This window comes from Gossypium hirsutum, chromosome D06, assembly GCF_007990345.1.
Source record: "Gossypium hirsutum isolate 1008001.06 chromosome D06, Gossypium_hirsutum_v2.1, whole genome shotgun sequence".
Classification (NCBI taxonomy): domain Eukaryota; kingdom Viridiplantae; phylum Streptophyta; class Magnoliopsida; order Malvales; family Malvaceae; genus Gossypium; species Gossypium hirsutum.
This window is the reverse complement of record NC_053442.1, coordinates 59029009-59045903: the sequence shown is the minus strand read 5'-3', so window position 1 is coordinate 59045903 and position 16895 is coordinate 59029009. Positions and strand designations below refer to the sequence as shown.

General features: G+C 33.8%; 3 protein-coding genes across 4 annotated transcripts; 1 reads left to right on the top strand and 2 right to left on the bottom strand.

Moving 5' to 3' along the window:
• The first annotated feature begins 6246 nt into the window (after window positions 1–6246).
• On the top strand, window positions 6247–8359 carry LOC107900577 (protein trichome birefringence-like 38). Its single transcript, XM_016826231.2, has 5 exons — window positions 6247–6634; window positions 7159–7336; window positions 7439–7614; window positions 7694–7852; window positions 7942–8359. Exons 1-5 carry the CDS (start codon window positions 6345–6347, stop codon window positions 8234–8236), a joined length of 1098 nt encoding a protein of 365 aa, XP_016681720.2. The 5' UTR covers window positions 6247–6344; the 3' UTR covers window positions 8237–8359.
• Window positions 8360–8582: 223 nt separating this feature from the next.
• On the bottom strand, window positions 8583–12621 carry LOC107900574 (ubiquitin carboxyl-terminal hydrolase 24). 2 transcript variants are annotated; one of them, XM_016826220.2, is made up of 7 exons: window positions 12190–12621; window positions 11176–11856; window positions 10859–11049; window positions 10154–10401; window positions 9602–9747; window positions 9252–9434; window positions 8583–9011 (listed from the first exon to the last, which is right to left on the bottom strand). In XM_016826220.2, the coding sequence occupies exons 1-7, from the start codon at window positions 12202–12204 to the stop codon at window positions 8823–8825; spliced, it is 1653 nt and encodes a 550-aa protein (XP_016681709.2). In that variant the 5' UTR covers window positions 12205–12621; the 3' UTR covers window positions 8583–8822. The 2 variants fall into 2 exon arrangements, with proteins under 2 accessions (XP_016681709.2, XP_016681710.2); XM_016826221.2 differs by having other exon boundaries at window positions 9252–9428; window positions 12190–12608.
• Window positions 12622–13156: 535 nt separating this feature from the next.
• LOC107900572 (pentatricopeptide repeat-containing protein At4g20740) lies at window positions 13157–16645 on the bottom strand. Its single transcript, XM_016826218.2, has 2 exons — window positions 16210–16645; window positions 13157–15896 (listed from the first exon to the last, which is right to left on the bottom strand). The coding sequence occupies exon 2, from the start codon at window positions 15724–15726 to the stop codon at window positions 13570–13572; it is 2157 nt and encodes a 718-aa protein (XP_016681707.2). The 5' UTR covers window positions 15727–15896; window positions 16210–16645; the 3' UTR covers window positions 13157–13569.
• Between the last annotated feature and the right edge of the window lie 250 nt (window positions 16646–16895).

Genomic DNA, 16895 nt, shown 5'->3' with positions numbered 1-16895 from the left:
CTATGTTACCACTCTCATCTAGCTTATTCCTAAAAACCCAATTAGTACCTATAGTAGATTTTTCACTAGAACTTTTAACTAGGGTTCGTACTTTACTTCTCTCAAATTGATTTAACTCTTCTTGCATAGCCGATATCCAATATTTATCATTTAATGCTTCTTTGATATTTTTAGGCTCAATGCATGAGATAAATGCAACATAATTACAAGTATTTCTAAGAGAAGATCTAGTAGTTACCCATTTGGATGAATCTCCTATATTTTACCATCCTTCATATAGTTGAACTCTCTTGGATGAGTGATTTCCCTCTCCTCTATTGTAAGCTCCTTTAGAGTATCTTGTATTTGTTCTTGTATCTTGTCATTTGATGAAGGATCAACTTTATCATCATTGTGAAAAATTTTAACAACATCATCATAAATACAAGAATCATTTCTATGAGGAAAGTTAGAATCATAAAAAACAACATGAATAGATTCTTTTACTACTAAAGTTCTTTTGTTAAATATTCTAAAACCTTTTGAATTTAAAGAATGACCAAGAAAAATTCATTCATCACTTTTTACATCAAATTTACCAATATTATCTTTGTCATTATTTAAAACAAAACACTTGCTCCCAAAAGGATAAAAATAGCTAATGTTAGGCTTTTTATTTTGAAAAATTCATATGGAGTTTTCTCTAAAATAGGTCTAATCATTACTGTATTTACAATGTAGCAAGCGGTGTTTGAGGCTTCTGCCCAAAAATATTTTGGTAAATTATTTTCACAAAGCATGGTTCTAGCCATTTCTTCTAAAGTTATATTTTTTCTTTCAGCAACTCCATTTTGTTGAGGGATTCTAGGTGCAGAAAAATTATGGCTAATTTCATTTAAGTTGCAAAAATTTTCAAAACCTAGATTTTGAAATTCGGTTACATGGTCATTTCTAACACTAGTGATAGAGTAACCTTTTTCATTTTGATTCATTTATGAAAATGTGATGAATTTTTCTAAAGTTTCATCTTTAGTACTTAAGAAAAAAAAATCCAAGTAAATCTAGAATAGTCATCAATAAGCACAAAAGGCATATTGTTTTTCACCCAAACTAGTTGTCCTAATAGGGTCAAATAAGTCTATGTGAATTAGCTGAAGAACTCTACTAGTTGATACATCATTAATATGTTTAAAGGAAACTCTTTTATCTAATTCAAAATCAATTTTTGACAATTCTCTTACTAAGTCATTTTTAGCTAGTTTATGCAATATGATCATGCTAGCATGCCCTATTTTTCTATGCCATAGTAAAGAATTGTTTTTATTTTTAGCAACAAGGCATATGATTGAATCATGCAAATCATATAAATGCACTATATATATATTTTTATCCTATGTTCTACAAGCATAATCTTATTAGACACAAAGTCAACTATTTTACCTCCATTAGACTCAAAAATGACATTGAGACCACTATCACACAATTGGCTAATACTAAGTAGATTATGCTTAGGACCGTTGACATAGAGAACATTTTCAATAAGAAGTGAAGAGCTTGTACCAATAGAGCCGATTCCTTCTACTTGCCCTTTAGAGTTATCACCAAATGTAACTACTTCATTTTTTTCTTCAATTTGATGAAGTGACTCTTGTCACCAATCATGTGCTTTGAGCATCCACTATCAAGGTACCATGAGTTTTTGAATAAATCCTCCACCTTGAAGCAATGCTCCTCTTCCTACAAACATAGAATTAAGTTTTGATTTTTGGTACCCAAATTATTTTAGCCCATAAACATCAATTCCTATAATTTTAGTCCCTTTAGTTATCCATTTTGAAAGAATGTCTTTATCTTGAGTACTTATGAGTCCCCATACACTTTTAATAAGTTTTCCTTTGTAAAAATTTTGAGGACCTCTATGTTTATAGAAATTAAAGCTAGTTTTGACAGTTTTTTGTTGAGCTTTCTCCTCTAAAAGATCTTTTTGGTAAAACTTTGTTAGAGTAAGTTTTTTCACTCTTAAGCAACTCAAGTTGCTTTTGATAATCATCATGAACTTTAGAAAGCAAATTATGCAAGTCAAAATTATTTTCCTCAAAATCATTTATACTAGCTTGCATATCATTTATTTTACTTTCAAGTTCATGCTTAACTTTGGAAAGTGAATTATTTTCCTCTTTTAGTTTTGAAATAGTTTCTTTATATTTTAAAACCATTAATTTAAACTCCAAACTCAACTCATCATAGGCATCTTGTAACTCATCAAAAGAATAAGAAGTTGAATTGGATAAGTTAGAAGTTACCTTAGAATTGTCGATGGTCATAAGACAAAGATTGGCTATTTATTGATCTTCATTGTCGAATGAATCCTCATCACTCCAAGTAGCAACATGAGCCTTAAGTTTTTATTTTCTTGACCCCCTTTTCTTCTATTGAGGATAATCAAACTTGATGTGTCCTGGCTTCTTGCATTTATAGCATATGGTGGTAGATTTAATCTTGACTTCATCCCTTTTTTGGAATTTTCTTCCTTTATTGGATCTCATAAGCCTCTGGAAACTTCTTGCAAACATGGCCATCTCTTGATCCTCATCCACATCATCACTAAAATTACCTTTTTCTATTGTGGACTTGAGGGCAATACCAACCTTCTTTTCAACTTTTTCTTCTCCTTTATTCACTCATTTGAGCATCGTTTCATGAGTAAGAAAAGAACCAATTAGCTCATCTAATGAAAAAGTCTCCAAATTTTTTGCTTTCTCTATGGTTGTAACTTTGGCATCCCATGACATTGGCAAGCTTCTAAGCATTTTCCACACTACTTCTTCATTGAGATAGGTCTTCCCATAAGACTTGAGCTCATTGATGATGATAGTGAATCTATCGGACATAGTTTTGATGTCTTTCTCGAGCTTCATCATGAATGTCTCATAATTAAGGTTGGGAATTCCTACTTTTGATTTCTTGACTTGATTGGTACTCTCATGAGTGACCTCCAATTTGTCCTAAATTCCCTTGGCATTGGCACGTGATGGTACCCTACTATATTCTTCCAGACCAAGTGCACAAAAGAGAGTGTGCATGGCCTTGGCGTTGAGTTGTATGCTTCTCCTATCTTTCTTGTTTCATTTCTTCTTGCTCTTTGGAACTAAGATCTCTCCTTCTTGCTTTTAAGGTAGGATTGATCATCTATGATAATATCTCATATGACAAGATCATTGGCTTGTATGAACAACATCATTCTATTCTTCCAATAGGAATAATTGACACCATTGAAATAATGAGGTTTATTAATGAATTGAGGCTCACCAAAAATAATAGAGCTGGAAGTAAACGTCATTTTGTGTGGTTTGAATAGATGAAAGTTGAGCTACCTCGAGGATCTTCTCTTGGTTGTTAGACTGTTTTTTAGAGACTAACTCTGATACCAATTGTTAGCTCGATTGATTAAACCAAAATCGCCAAGAGGGGGTAAATTGGCTTTTAAAATTTTAGGAAAGCTGGAAAAAAATGATAGAACAAAGAACACAACAATTTAAAGTGGTTCAACCCCAATTGCCTACTCTACTACCTTAGCTTTCCGCAACTAAGGATTTTCCCAAATTCACTAATTTGTACAACCTTTGAGAACAAGGTTTAACCTTACAACTCCCTTAAGATTTCTACTCAAATCTTAAGACACAAACCCTCTCAAAGAATTACAAAGAAGCGAGCAAAAAAATAATCCTTATAAGATCAGAATGTTTGTCAATTAAGCAAAAATAGACAAGAATACACTTGAGCTAAAGAATAACAATAAAAGCTCACAAGTGTGCACAAGAAAATTATGAAAGTATTGGGCACAAAGGTTGTTTGATTGATGATTTTTGCTTGAATATGCTTTCTTGTTCTTGTAGTATCTTTAGAAGCTGGTATTTATACTCCATAACTGATTTCCAATCGTTGGGGTGGTTGTGGTAGTTAATAAGTTGTTAGGGATTTGAAAACCAGAACATTTAATACACCTGCAATAGTGAGTATCAATACCAAATAAAAAAGTATTAATATTTTTTTGTAATAAATACTAAATTCAGTGACCGTTAGAGCTGAAAAATCAATGCCAGGAAGATTTTATTGATATCACATAAAAGGTATGGATATCGGATCGATACTTAGCTGAATTTATAAAAGCCAGAATGTCATTTTGGAATAGTTTGTTTCAAGTGGTATCAATATTTTGAAAATATCGATAGTTGGCATACCTTTCTGACTTGTTTAAAAAACAATTTGTGTAGTTGAAAAAGTCCATACTTAGTTAAAATCATTTTAACTTGATTTTGAGATTGATTCACAAATTTTCTAACTAAGAATTGTAAATTTTATCTCTTAAGCTTCTTTTGAAAAATCATTTATTCAATTTTGTGTAATATTAACTTTTATTCAAAAACCCTTTAATTTATTATATCAAAATATGTTTTCAAATAAAATTTAGTTTAACACATACATTAGCCCTTATATTTTTTCAATTACTTGTGAAAAAACTATCTTATTTATTTTTCTTTTTTAATTTATAAAATCTTACTTCAATGGAATTAACATAAATATTTAAAAAAAACTATATTTATTTTAAGATATCACATGTAAATTAAATTAAAATTTATGTAATAGATATTAAAAACTATATTTTAATTTAAAATAAATAAATAATATATACTATACATTAACAATCATGTGAAAATAAATTAAGTATTACTGTAAAACACTTTATAATCCATAACTATTAACAACATTAGTATATATTAATACTCATTTAAAAATTTTACTATCAGAGTTTATTAATTTTAAATTTACACTAAATTTTTATATAATATTTTTAAATAATGAACTTTTGTTTCTCTTTAAATTTTTTAAATAATATATTATCATTATTTAAATTTTAATATACTATTAGAAATAATAAATATTAATTTAAGTTTATTTTAAATGTGAAAATTTTTTACTCCTAACTTATATTTATCATGGTACAAATTATTCTACAAATCAATCATTTATATTGTTTTGTTTTTATCTTAAATATTATATAATACATTTGAGGTATAATGACTTATTTGACCTTTTAATTTTATTAAAAAATTTATTTTAACCCTCCATTAATATTTTAGTCTCTTTTAACCCTTAAACTTACGATATTTGTCAAATCACCCCAAAATAAATGGAAAAATTAACGTCTGTTAACTTTGTTGATGTATATATGCGTGGATTGTCATGTGGTCATGTTAGCACTTAATTATCTTTTTAAAATTTTAAAAATTTAAACAAAATCATACAAATATTTTAAAATTAAAAAGTATATATTTTTTTATTTTTTAAAATTAATTAATTGTTAACGTGACATCCACTTAGATGTCAATGTTACAAACGTTAACTTTTCTATCTATTTTTGTGGTGATTTGACAAATAATATAAGTTCAATGATTAAAAGAAGCGAAAAATTAAATACAAGACAAATAATTTTTTATTATAAAGTTTGAGGATCAAATAAGTCATTATACATATATTTTAAGTGATATATATGATTAAAACCTTGCATTACACGAGATAAAAAAACTAGTATCAATATTCTAAAGTAAGGTATATATTGTGAAAATACTAACAAGTGGGATAACATTTATATCAGTAATGGAGTGAAGTCATGTTATGTGTTTTTGGGTTAGAGATTTATTGATGCAATTTTGGATGGGGATGAGATTTGAATGACTTGGAGTGAATAGGGTATGATTTTGTTGCTACTGATGATGTTGCACAAGGTGAAAATGGAGATGGCTGATTAGTGTTAATATGGCAACATACATAATTTTCATATTTGGATGTATTAGCTGTGTTTGAAGATCTAAGTAACTCAAAACTGATGAATGTCGGTGACTCTAAATCCAAGGTGATAGCATGTTAGGTCCCAGTTAATTTCAATGTTCCTTGTTAGCATATTATTGAGAAGATTACATATATGATTTTATGCAATGCTAAGATATGAAATCTATTTTAAAATTGTAACTTCTATTTTTTTTTAATAATATTAAGCCGAGGAAAAAAGAACTATGGTTGGTTCTCTGGTAACTCTAGAGACAAACATACTGTTTTAAAAGAGATAATGTGTTGACTAAGTGAGTTGTTTTTCATGTGTTGCATGTGAAAACTAGCTCATTTAGCCAATTCTAATTGATTACCGTCTCCCAAGTCCCATGCACAGTGTTATAAAAAAGTTTTACCTTTTTTTTTTTGGGGGGGGGGGAGTATAAATAGCACCCCACTAGCATTGTCTCCTTTTTATTCTATGAAACTTGAGCCACATTCTTCTCTTTTCTCCCATCATCCATTCACAGTCTCTAATGGGATCTATTCAAGCTATCAGCTTTGTCATCTTTTCATGTATATGTTTAGCCAATGCAAATGCAAATGGCAATAGTTTTCAGAGAAAAAAAAGCAGCTTTGAGAGGAGAAAACAAGAGATGAATTGTAATATGTACCAAGGTAAGTGGGTGTACGATGACTCCTATCCTCTCTACAACTCAACAGACTGTCCCTTCATCCGCAAAGAATTCGATTGCCTCAAGTATGGCCGCCCCGATCACCTCTACCTTAAATATAGATGGCAGCCAACCAATTGTCACTTACCAAGGTACTTTGCTTCCTATCTATATATTAATTTTTTTCATGAAATATTCTCATTTGCAGATTCTCTTTTGTTGTTGTTATTAATGTTGTCAACTACAGTTTTGAAGAATAAGCTGCATATTCATTTTGTTGTTTACAGTGCTCTTTAATTTCTGCATTAATTTCACTAAAATTAATTAAATCAAATTTAATGTTTAGTATTTTGGAGGAGAAATTAACTCTCCAAAAAATACAGCCTGCTATGAGTTGTAAGATATGAAAGGTCAGATAGTGATGGAAATGATTGAAAAGACGATTAGAATAAAGTACATATGAAAGCAGAGAAAAAGTCAACAACCTTTGTCTAATCATGGCAAAGAAATATTTTGCTAATAGTTAATGGTAATACACATGAGGGGAACATGCATGGAGGGGGGGACAGGAATATGTTACAAAAACATTTTCTGTTGTTTCTGACATTTTATTTGTTTTTAATTATTTCTATATATTAGTGTCCCTGTTTGGATTCCAACATCTAATGAATGACAGGTTTAATGGAGAGTATTTTCTGAAGAGATTCAAAGGAAAGAAGATCATGTTCATTGGGGATTCTCTAAGTCTCAACATATGGCAATCATTGATATGCATGCTTCATGCTGCAGTGCCAAATTCCAGAATAATCAAACAGGGGTTGAATAACAACACCATTTCGGCAGTCACATTCCAGGTATCTGTAATAAAAAAAGTTAAACATGAATTCAGTTCACGAGATGTATGCAAAGGAACTGAGATTAGAAAAAGGTTTTCACGGGGTTGGTTAATTTGTTAGGATTACAAGATATCCGTGATGCTATTTCATTCACTGTACTTGGTGGATGTTGATGAGGAAAGAATTGGCAGAGTTTTGAAGTTGAATTCAATGAGGAATGGCGATCATTGGAAGAACAATGATGTTTTAGTTTTCAACACTTGGCTATGGTGGTACCGCAGAGGATTAAAGCAACAGTAATACAATAAGCTCTACATTACATTGATTAATGAGCTAAACATATACATAATGGCATGTGTTGTTGTTGAACTGCAGATGGGATTATGTGAATGATGAAGGGAGGATTACGAAAGATATTGATCGTATGACTGCATTTCGGACAGCTTTAACAACATGGGCCAAATGGGTTGATTCAGATGTGGATACTAACAGAACTAAAGTTATATTTCAAGGAATCTCTCCATCACACTACAAGTGAGACCAGCTTTTGCTTTGAACACTGTATCAGCTAAACCATGTAATAATCTGTTCACTGACTATTTTCATATGAAACAATGTTTCAGTGGCTCGGAATGGAATGAGCCAGGGGTGAGAAATTGCTTCAAGGAGATGGAACCATTCAATGGGTCATCAGCTTATCCAGTTGGGTTGCCTGAGGCAGCATATGTGGTTAAAGATGTGATAAGTAACATCAAGAAACCTGTTCATTTGTTGGATATTACAGCTTTGTCTCAGCTAAGAAAAGACGCACACCCTAGCTCTTACAATGCCTTCAAGGGGATGGATTGCACCCATTGGTGTGTTGCTGGCCTTACTGATACTTGGAATCAACTTTTGTACGCAGCTCTCCTTAGTTAAACAAAGAAATTAGGGAAGAATAAGAAGCATATATCAACCTTAAACCTAGTATTTGAGAATTTATTCTGCTAATTTATTATTGGAAAATATTAAATAAATAAAACCTAATTATTCTCGTCTAAATTTATTATTCTGCAAAACCTTGGCTATATTATCAGTCCCTCCAATGACAACAATAAAGGTTACCAACAATGAAATTATAATAGAGGGCCTTGCTATACACACGTATACATAAGAATATAATAGTGTATGTCCTATTTATTGTATACATGGGCAGGTGTCTTATAATGATAGTAATAATAACAGTAATAATAAAACTAAAACAAAAAATAATAATCACTACTAGTTCAAGAACATTAGAAAAATTTTAAAGTACTTTCTCACAGTTTGATTATCAATACATAAACCTATATATATGTATATATATGGGCTGCAGTTAAATTATCCATTTGAAGGTAAAGCGTGACTAACTGTTACAAGGGAAGGAAAAATCAAGGAGCCAATTCTGTAATGATGATCTTAGCAAACAGGCGCTATAGTACTTGGATGAAGATCATGCGAACAAGGAGTAAAATTGCGACGACTTCTATGTTTGTTCGTAGAAAAGAACATATGCTTGGTCATGTAACACCTTGCTTGTCCCAATGGCTGTGACAGAGGCATCATCAAAACGCAGCCATTGGCCGTTGGGGTATCGAGCATCAGCTGTATAATGCCCCTTGGAGGGCTCTCTTCCATGATGTGTTATTGTAGCAACAAGTTCATATTTTCGGCCCTATAAATGAAGTACAAAAATGAACATTAAATATGTAGCATTAACTTGCCAACAAGTTAGGACACAAAAATGTAGAACACAAATACAGCATTGCGGACCAAATACATTCGTGGACTAAAAAGAGCAAGTTAGCTAAGCAGCATTGACTAAAAGCTGCTTCATAATTCACAATATAAACTCGCAAATTCAAAATAATCCAATACAATTGTATTTAAACAAGCTTATGTAGAGAAGTTATACCTCGGTGGATGAGGAAACAAGTAGTTCCCGACCCAATACCAGCTCAAGAGGGAAGTGTACAGGCTTATGCAGCTTGGTACTCCCCTGGCTACCATAGCTAAAACGCATCAGGTGCAAAATCATTATCTTCGAAAGTGTCTGTATCTTGACAGATTTTTTGGCAGTGACAACACCAGTCTGACACTAACAGCCATAAAAGCATAAGAACATCCAGTTTATCACTAATAACATCTAAACATAAACGAAAAGCTGAGACATACAATACAAACACACACACCCAAAGTATAAGACCTATAAAGGTAGATATAGCGGCCAATAGCCAAAAGGAAATGATCAAAAGAAATAAATACCTTCCCAACAGTCGATGCACGATAACCCTCAAGAAACTCTGGTGCTGAGAACAAGTGAAGTGCATCCTCAATAGTATGAACAGCTTCAGGATGGATATCAAGGTGCAGCAATAGAAATGGTTGAACAGTAGCAGAAGCTTTATTTCCTGCCACAAAAAGCAAATTATGAAAAAGAAAAGATTATAATGTTAATAAATGGTACTATGGTCAGATATCAGGGTTCAAAATCCACCCAATAAAAACAAACTAACATCTGAATATGACAGGTGAAGACAACCAATTCTGAGTAAGTATCAACATTTCCACTTGGTTTACATATCAAAATTTACAAGCATAAATTGCTGGTATTATCCAGTTGACTTCTCTACGTCCAGTGTTTTAGCTTGTTTTGAGCATGTTATTGGTGACAACAGTTGTAAAGTATAAAAGGAAAAAGGAAAAAAAAAAAGGTTGGCCAACCACATAAAAATATGTATTCATACAAAAAACCCCATCAATTGGCTATTTTTCATATCATCCAATATACTTTGCAGCCATAGCAAATGTGCTTACCTATTGCCTTCACCACACTTCTTAGCTGTCCTCCAAAAATATCACTCAACTCTGAAGGAAGGAAGCTTTGAGTTCTAGTGACTGCAGATTTGTTTTTTGGTCCAACTGTCTCCCATTCATCATCTTCTGCATACGAAACTAGTGATGATCTGACCCCATTTGAGCTACCGGACTGCCCTTGAAGCTTAACCAATTCATCATGCATTTGATCCATGATAAAACTTAAAAACTCCTGAGCATCTTCCTGCCTGAAAATGATGATAAATAAAAAAATCATCAGAATGTCATTACATATGAATATTGTACATAGTTATATCTGTTTATCATTCTGATTTCAAGCATATACAAACATTTCAAAGTTAAAACCAATCATCATATTTCTTTCAATAAAATGCTGATGAGGTAGCTGTAGCAAGTTCGCACTAAATTACTATACATTTGACACCAAATGCAAGGAGAAAGGGATTCAGAGGTAAGATAATTAAGCTCTCAAAAATTTTCAGTATTTCAGAAAGAGTTAAAAAGAAATCAAGAGGGCCAGGACAAGCATATATAATGCTTGATTTTGGTCATGGATGGTGATGTTTCAATATCAGCTGGCCATGTTCTGTTATTTTAATAGAAATGGTCTATGCAAGGAACATTACTTGGGACTGGTAAAAAGTATAAATATTGAAATAAAACTGATGTAGAAAGCGGACAAACCTTGGCCTACCAGATATGCTATTTGGCACATCCGGAGTAAAACTTTTAAGTACGGATTCAAACATGACAGGGCTGAAAGGTCTTCCAATCTCAAGAACTGCTGTATCCTTTTTCTTCAATTTAGAATCACTGGATGGCACATCGAAGTCAGATACAAACTCTGCAAACGAAGTTAATATTGGATAGCCAACCTATCAAATCAAAGCCAAATAAAAGTGACAGTTAGTATAATTCTCTTCACAGGCTCATATTTACTCACCTTGAAGAGATGATTTATTAGTACATAACTAAGTAAACAACATAAGCATACAACAAACCTTTGGTATATTACGAAGTTTAAGTTGCTGCAAGAGCTGGACAAAAGGAGAACATGACAATAGAGCCTGTAAAGTGGAATTCAGAAAGCATAAATTTCCAGAATTAATCAAGCCTCGTGGTACTAAGTTTTTAACAACTTTAATTGGATCCTTCTCTTCTTTTGCAATGTCTCCTCGAATAGAGCCTCCTAATGAAGTATCAACCATCCCATTCTGATCTCTATCCTCCATAATTTCGCTCTCAAGGACATGAAATTTTGAACTCTGAGAATCACTCAAGGGATTGAGTTCATTTATGGTTAAGTGAACTGAAGTTACATCAATGCCTTTTGCATTCAGCTGCTTTACACCATTACTGAGGCTACAACTACTGCTGGAACTATTTGCACTTCCAGCTTCTTTAGGAGTTTGAAGCGCGTTCAAGGAATGATCTGTTGTTGTTTTTCTACTTTTTCCATCTTCTATTCGAGAAGTTGAGGATAAAAATTCAATTGGCTCATTTGTGGAACTTGGCTTGTTGCTTAAATTACCATTGACACTGCCCAAAGATCCTCCAGCTGCAAAATTGAAAGAACCAAATTGCAATTCCTTAGTTGCTACAGGCTTTTCAGAATTCCCAGATGACTGCTTTGACAGCAATGACCTGGTTTCATCTTCAGTGAAGGACCCAAAAACGAATACCTGTTCAAAATCAGGGAAAACAATGGTTCCACAATTCTGATTAGAGACCCAAGCAGCATTACTAAAACAAATAAAGGCTTATCTTAGAAAAGGGAAAAGACAAAACCTCTTATTCGTCATTCATAATAATCCAATTTCAACCAAATCGTATTTTTCATGTACACAACCTCAGCTAACAATCATCAATCCAATAAAAAACATCAATTCTAACAAAAAAAGAGGGCTAAACCCAATCCTGAAATTTAATATTGTGCACATTTAACAAAAATCCAGATGTAAAAGAAACACGAAAAAATTGAAATCATACAAGGCAGCGAAGGAAAGGGGACAAACCTTAGAATCAGTCATGTTTTATACAAAGGAGAAGATTGAGAGTTAAGGAAAGGTATAGAGCAAAGATGAAAGCCTAGGGATTGAGAAGACCCTGAATGAGCAAAGAATAAAGAGGGTGTGATTGAAGAAGACATGAAAAAGGAAGCAACTTCGAAGGGGAGATACAGAGAGAGCATTTATTGGAAGCACCCCCTCTCTGATCCTCTTCTACTCCACCAAAACTAAGCATCGACGGCTTCAGTATCCCACTCCCACGATATCTTCTTAATCCTTTACTTGTTGGGACTCTTGTTGTTTTGGATTTCTAGGGTTAGGTTTTTATTTTATTTTAATGGCAGAGGAAGAAGGGGACTGCTTGTAATTGCAGATGGCGGTGCTGTTAGTGCTTTGGAAGGTCTACGACTTCTAGGTTTAAAAATATCCCACCTTTCGCCCTCAAGTGAATTTACTAAAATAAAATTACTTTAGATTAGTAATTTTGACATTTTATGAAAAATTATATATAATATATATATAGATTGGATATTTGCTAAAATATTATTGTTTAATTAACATCAATTTAATTAAATAATTATTTTATAAAATAAATTATATTATTTTGGATTTTTTATTTTTTTTACATTAAAAATAGAAAAATACACAAGAAAGAAGATTTAAACTTAAATCGATATAATTTTTGTCATGTTTATCTTACCATTTCGACAAAAATCTTATTTATTAATAGACATCTGCTACCGTAAATTTTTTTTTTTACATTTCATTATCACAAATTTTGCTACCCATTAAGAAATATTTAAAACTAGAAATAAATAAAATAATAGCTAAATCAATATCATTTGTATAGTTCAAAATTTTGTCCAATTGAGATAATAATCTTAAACATATTCCACATTTGGGAATAGGCAATCGGGTGATAATGGGATCAAGAGCAATCATTTCATAACCCTGCCAGCACAAAAGATGCATATAAATATAACAATCTCTGCATTCATTACTTTGAGAAACCTGGAAGAGTTTGGTTTATGAGTACAAGAAGCAAAAGGGTGTATTCCATGCTTACATGAGTTTTAACTTCGAGGTATTAAGAGCCAAAACTGATGATATTGACACAGTTGACACCAAATATGAGAAACAGTGAACTGCAACAACATCATTGTTTGATTTAAAGACCATACAGACACTGCACTGTGCATATTTGGACCTAGCAGCAGAGAGAAGCAAAAACAAGCAAGCTGAGCTGATAGATGCAGCCAGACCCCTGCTGATAACCTGTTAAGCTCAATGGCGCAAGAGGGTACCTTTCCTGCAGACTCTGGTGTTTAGATAATCAGGAAAATGGTGTTTAGACTCTGCTGATAATAGGTACTGGCCTTCGATTCTTTATCTAGATAGCAGGGTGGAACCCTTTGCTTTTAATTTAGATTCCAGGCCAAAGAACTTGAGTCCCGAAAGCACAAGGTCCGCTGCTTTCTTCTCCATATATTCGATCAATAGCTCATCATATATAATTACATTAGCTTCGGTTAGAAGTTTGCTAGTTCTTAAATTAGCAAATACCTTCCTTGCCTCTTCTATGGTCCTGTACTTACACATGCCAGATATAATTGCAGAGCATATAATGTTATCTGGAGGCAAACCTTCTTGCATCATTTCATTCAACATTTCCATCACTTTCTCAGCACCTGATTTACAGGCATGAAGAACAGTAAGTGCGTATTTAAATTCCATGGGTCCATTTGTAACATTACCTAAGCAATCACGAACAAGCATCATAGCTGCATCTATCTCACCAATTTTGCAGAGACCATTAGTAAGAGAATAGTAAGCGTCAATGGAAGGAACACATGACATCTCTATGATTTTGTTATGGCAGATGCAAGCATCCTTGATATTCTCATCTTCAACATAACATATAATCGCATTACTATATGTAGAGGAGTCGGGCTCAAAATTCAAATCCTTCATTTCTTGAAAGAGTGATAATGCTTTTTTCACCTTCCCAGTCTTGTGGAGAGCCCCCATTAGAATATTGTAAATCCGAACACTACCGTAACCTTTCACTTTTAATTCATTGAACACTCGTACAGCCATTATTGTTCTTTCCCCCTTCTCGAGCACAAACGAGAAGAATTTAGAAAGATCATCATTAACAGAAAATCCTAACTTCTGCATCTGCTCTAGCAACTTGCAAAAGTCAGACATTCGTCTCATCTCTGCAAACGCCAGCAGCATGGGCTTCACGGTTGCAAATCCTGGCTCTAAACCCTCTTGAACTGTTACCTGAAAAAGCTTGTATGCTCTATCAATCAGCTTCACATCACACATGCCCTCAATAAGAGGATTATATATCCCTAAATCAGCCCTGTATCCAGAATCTATCAAATCCTTCAGCAAACCACAAGCAGATCCCAACTTCCCATTCTTCACGAACCCTTCTATTAAAACACCATACGTTACCCTCTCAATCAATATCCCTTTCGTTTTCATCTCCTTAAACAACTCATACCCTCTCTGCACCCTTCCTCCCTTACACAACCCTGCAACTAATGTCACATAAGCCATTACATCCGGTTCCACCCCATCTCTCCGCATCTCCTCCCAAACACGCAAGCATCCGTCCAAGTTCCCTTTAGAAACCAAGATCTTAATCATAGCTGTATAGGCAAAAACATCCGGCTTACAGAACATCTCCCTCATCCTCCCCAAAATCTCTAGCATTTCATCTACCTTCCCGGCCTTACATAAACCCTTGATCAAAATCATGAATGTAATGCTTTCCTCCGCCAAACCATCACCTCTAAAATCCTCATACACAGACAATGCTAAATCTAAATAACCTGTTTTGACTAACGCATCCATTATTCGATTATACAAAAACACACGCGGCTTTATTCCAAAATTCTTCATTTTCTGATACACATAATAAACCCTTTGTCCTCTATTCTTATCAGCATGCATGCGTATTAAAATTTCAAACTGTTTTTCAGTAGGAGGCTTCCCTTGGGAATCCATTAGTTCTGGCAACTGATCAGCCACTCGAAAACGACCATTTCTATTGAGGCAATAAGCTAATGCATTATAAGAAGCGAAATTATGCTTAAACCCTTTCTGCTTACCAGCCCAATGAAAGAACTTGGAAGCCAGAATGGAATCATCTTGGACTTTGAGCACTTCCGCTACAAGTGATGCAGTAACACGACGGAGCTTATTGAGTTCAAAGACAACACTTGGTCCCCAAGTGTACTGGCTCTTGCGAAAGGCATCAATGATGAACCGGGCTATTGGTGATAGCTTTGAGTGTTGGTGTGGTGTGGTAATGGGTGGTGGCGATGGGTTCTGAGAGAGGTGATGTGGATCCCATTTACGGAGATCAAAGGGTGGTGAAGGCGGTAGAGGAGATTGGGGAGGTTTGAGGACTTGGCGGTTGGAAAAGAGGCCACCATAAACAACGGGGCGGTTTTGGGAGGGCTTCCGGTGGCCATAGAAAAAGTAGGGTTTGGAGGGTTTAGCCGGAAGTGGGACGGACTTGGGTGGCATTTTGGATGCTTTTGACTTTTTGATGTCGTTAACTTGCTGGCTCCAGCAGTCCGGCTACTGATAAGGATTGCTTAAGCCATCTACACCCCGTATAACAAAGATATTCCAGATGACTGCTTTGACAGCAATGACCTGGTTTCGTCTTCAGTGAAGAACTCAAAAACGAATACCTGTTCAAAATCAGGGAAAACAATGGTTCCACAATTCTGATTAGAGATCTAGGCAGCATTCCTAAAACAAATAAAGGCTTGTCTTAGAAAAGGGAAAAGACAAAATCTCTTTTTCATCATCCATAATAATCCAATTTCAACCAAATCATATTTTTCATTTGCACAAACTCAGCTTACAATCATCAATCCAATAAAAAACATCAATTCTAACAAAGAAAGAGGGCATGTTGCGTACATTTAACAAAAATCCAGATGTAAAAGAAACACGAAAAATTTGAAATCATACAAGGCGGCAAAGGGGAAGGGGACAAACCTTCGAATCAGTCATGTTTAATATAAAGGAGAAGATTGAGATCACAGAAAAGGCATAGTGCAAAGATGAAAGCCTAGGGCTTGAGAAGACCCTGAATGAGCAAAGAATAAAGAGGGTGTGTATGAAGAAGACATGAAAAAGGAAGCAACTTCGAAGGGGAGATACAAAGAGAGCGTTTATTGGAAGAACCCCCTCTTTGATCCTCTTCTACTCCACCAAAACTAAGCATCGACGGATTCAATATCCCACTCCCACGATATCTTCTTAATCCTTTACTTGTTCGGGCTCTTGTTTTCTTGGATTTCTAGGATTAGGTTTTTATTTTTTATTTTTTAATGGCAGAGGGAAAAGGGGACTGCTTGTAATTGCGGATGGCAATGCTGCTAGTGTTTTGGAAGGTCTACGACTTTTGGGTTTAAAAATATCCTCACCTTTCGCCTGAGGTGAAATGAGAGGGGTTAAAAAAAAATGTATTTATCACATTTAGCTATCAGTACTCAACTTAGTAGAGTCGAATTAAGTAAAAAAATTTTAAGTTAGTCGAGTTGATGAATTTTATTTTAGCAATTGAATTTAATTTAAATTTTTTTTCGAATCGAATCAAATCAAGTCAAAAAATTTCGAGTCGAGTTAACGAATCCTATTATTTATACTTATTGTTGCGTTTACATGAACCGATTGTTTAA

Excerpts from the sequence above, each read along its gene's own strand:
- LOC107900574 (XM_016826220.2), bottom strand. Across the intron at positions 9,435-9,601 it reads GTGCATCGACTGTTGGGAAG|TGTCAGACTGGTGTTGTCAC; the intron begins GTATTTATTTCT and ends TATGGCTGTTAG. Across the intron at positions 9,012-9,251 it reads TTGTTTCCTCATCCACCGAG|GGCCGAAAATATGAACTTGT; the intron begins GTATAACTTCTC and ends CTTCATTTATAG.
- LOC107900577 (XM_016826231.2), top strand. The coding sequence starts at position 6,345 with ATGGGATCTATTCAAGCTATCAGCTTTGTCATCTTTTCATGTATATGT. Across the intron at positions 6,635-7,158 it reads ACCAATTGTCACTTACCAAG|GTTTAATGGAGAGTATTTTC; the intron begins GTACTTTGCTTC and ends AATGAATGACAG. Across the intron at positions 7,615-7,693 it reads CGCAGAGGATTAAAGCAACA|ATGGGATTATGTGAATGATG; the intron begins GTAATACAATAA and ends GTTGAACTGCAG.
- LOC107900572 (XM_016826218.2), bottom strand. The coding sequence starts at position 15,726 with ATGCCACCCAAGTCCGTCCCACTTCCGGCTAAACCCTCCAAACCCTAC.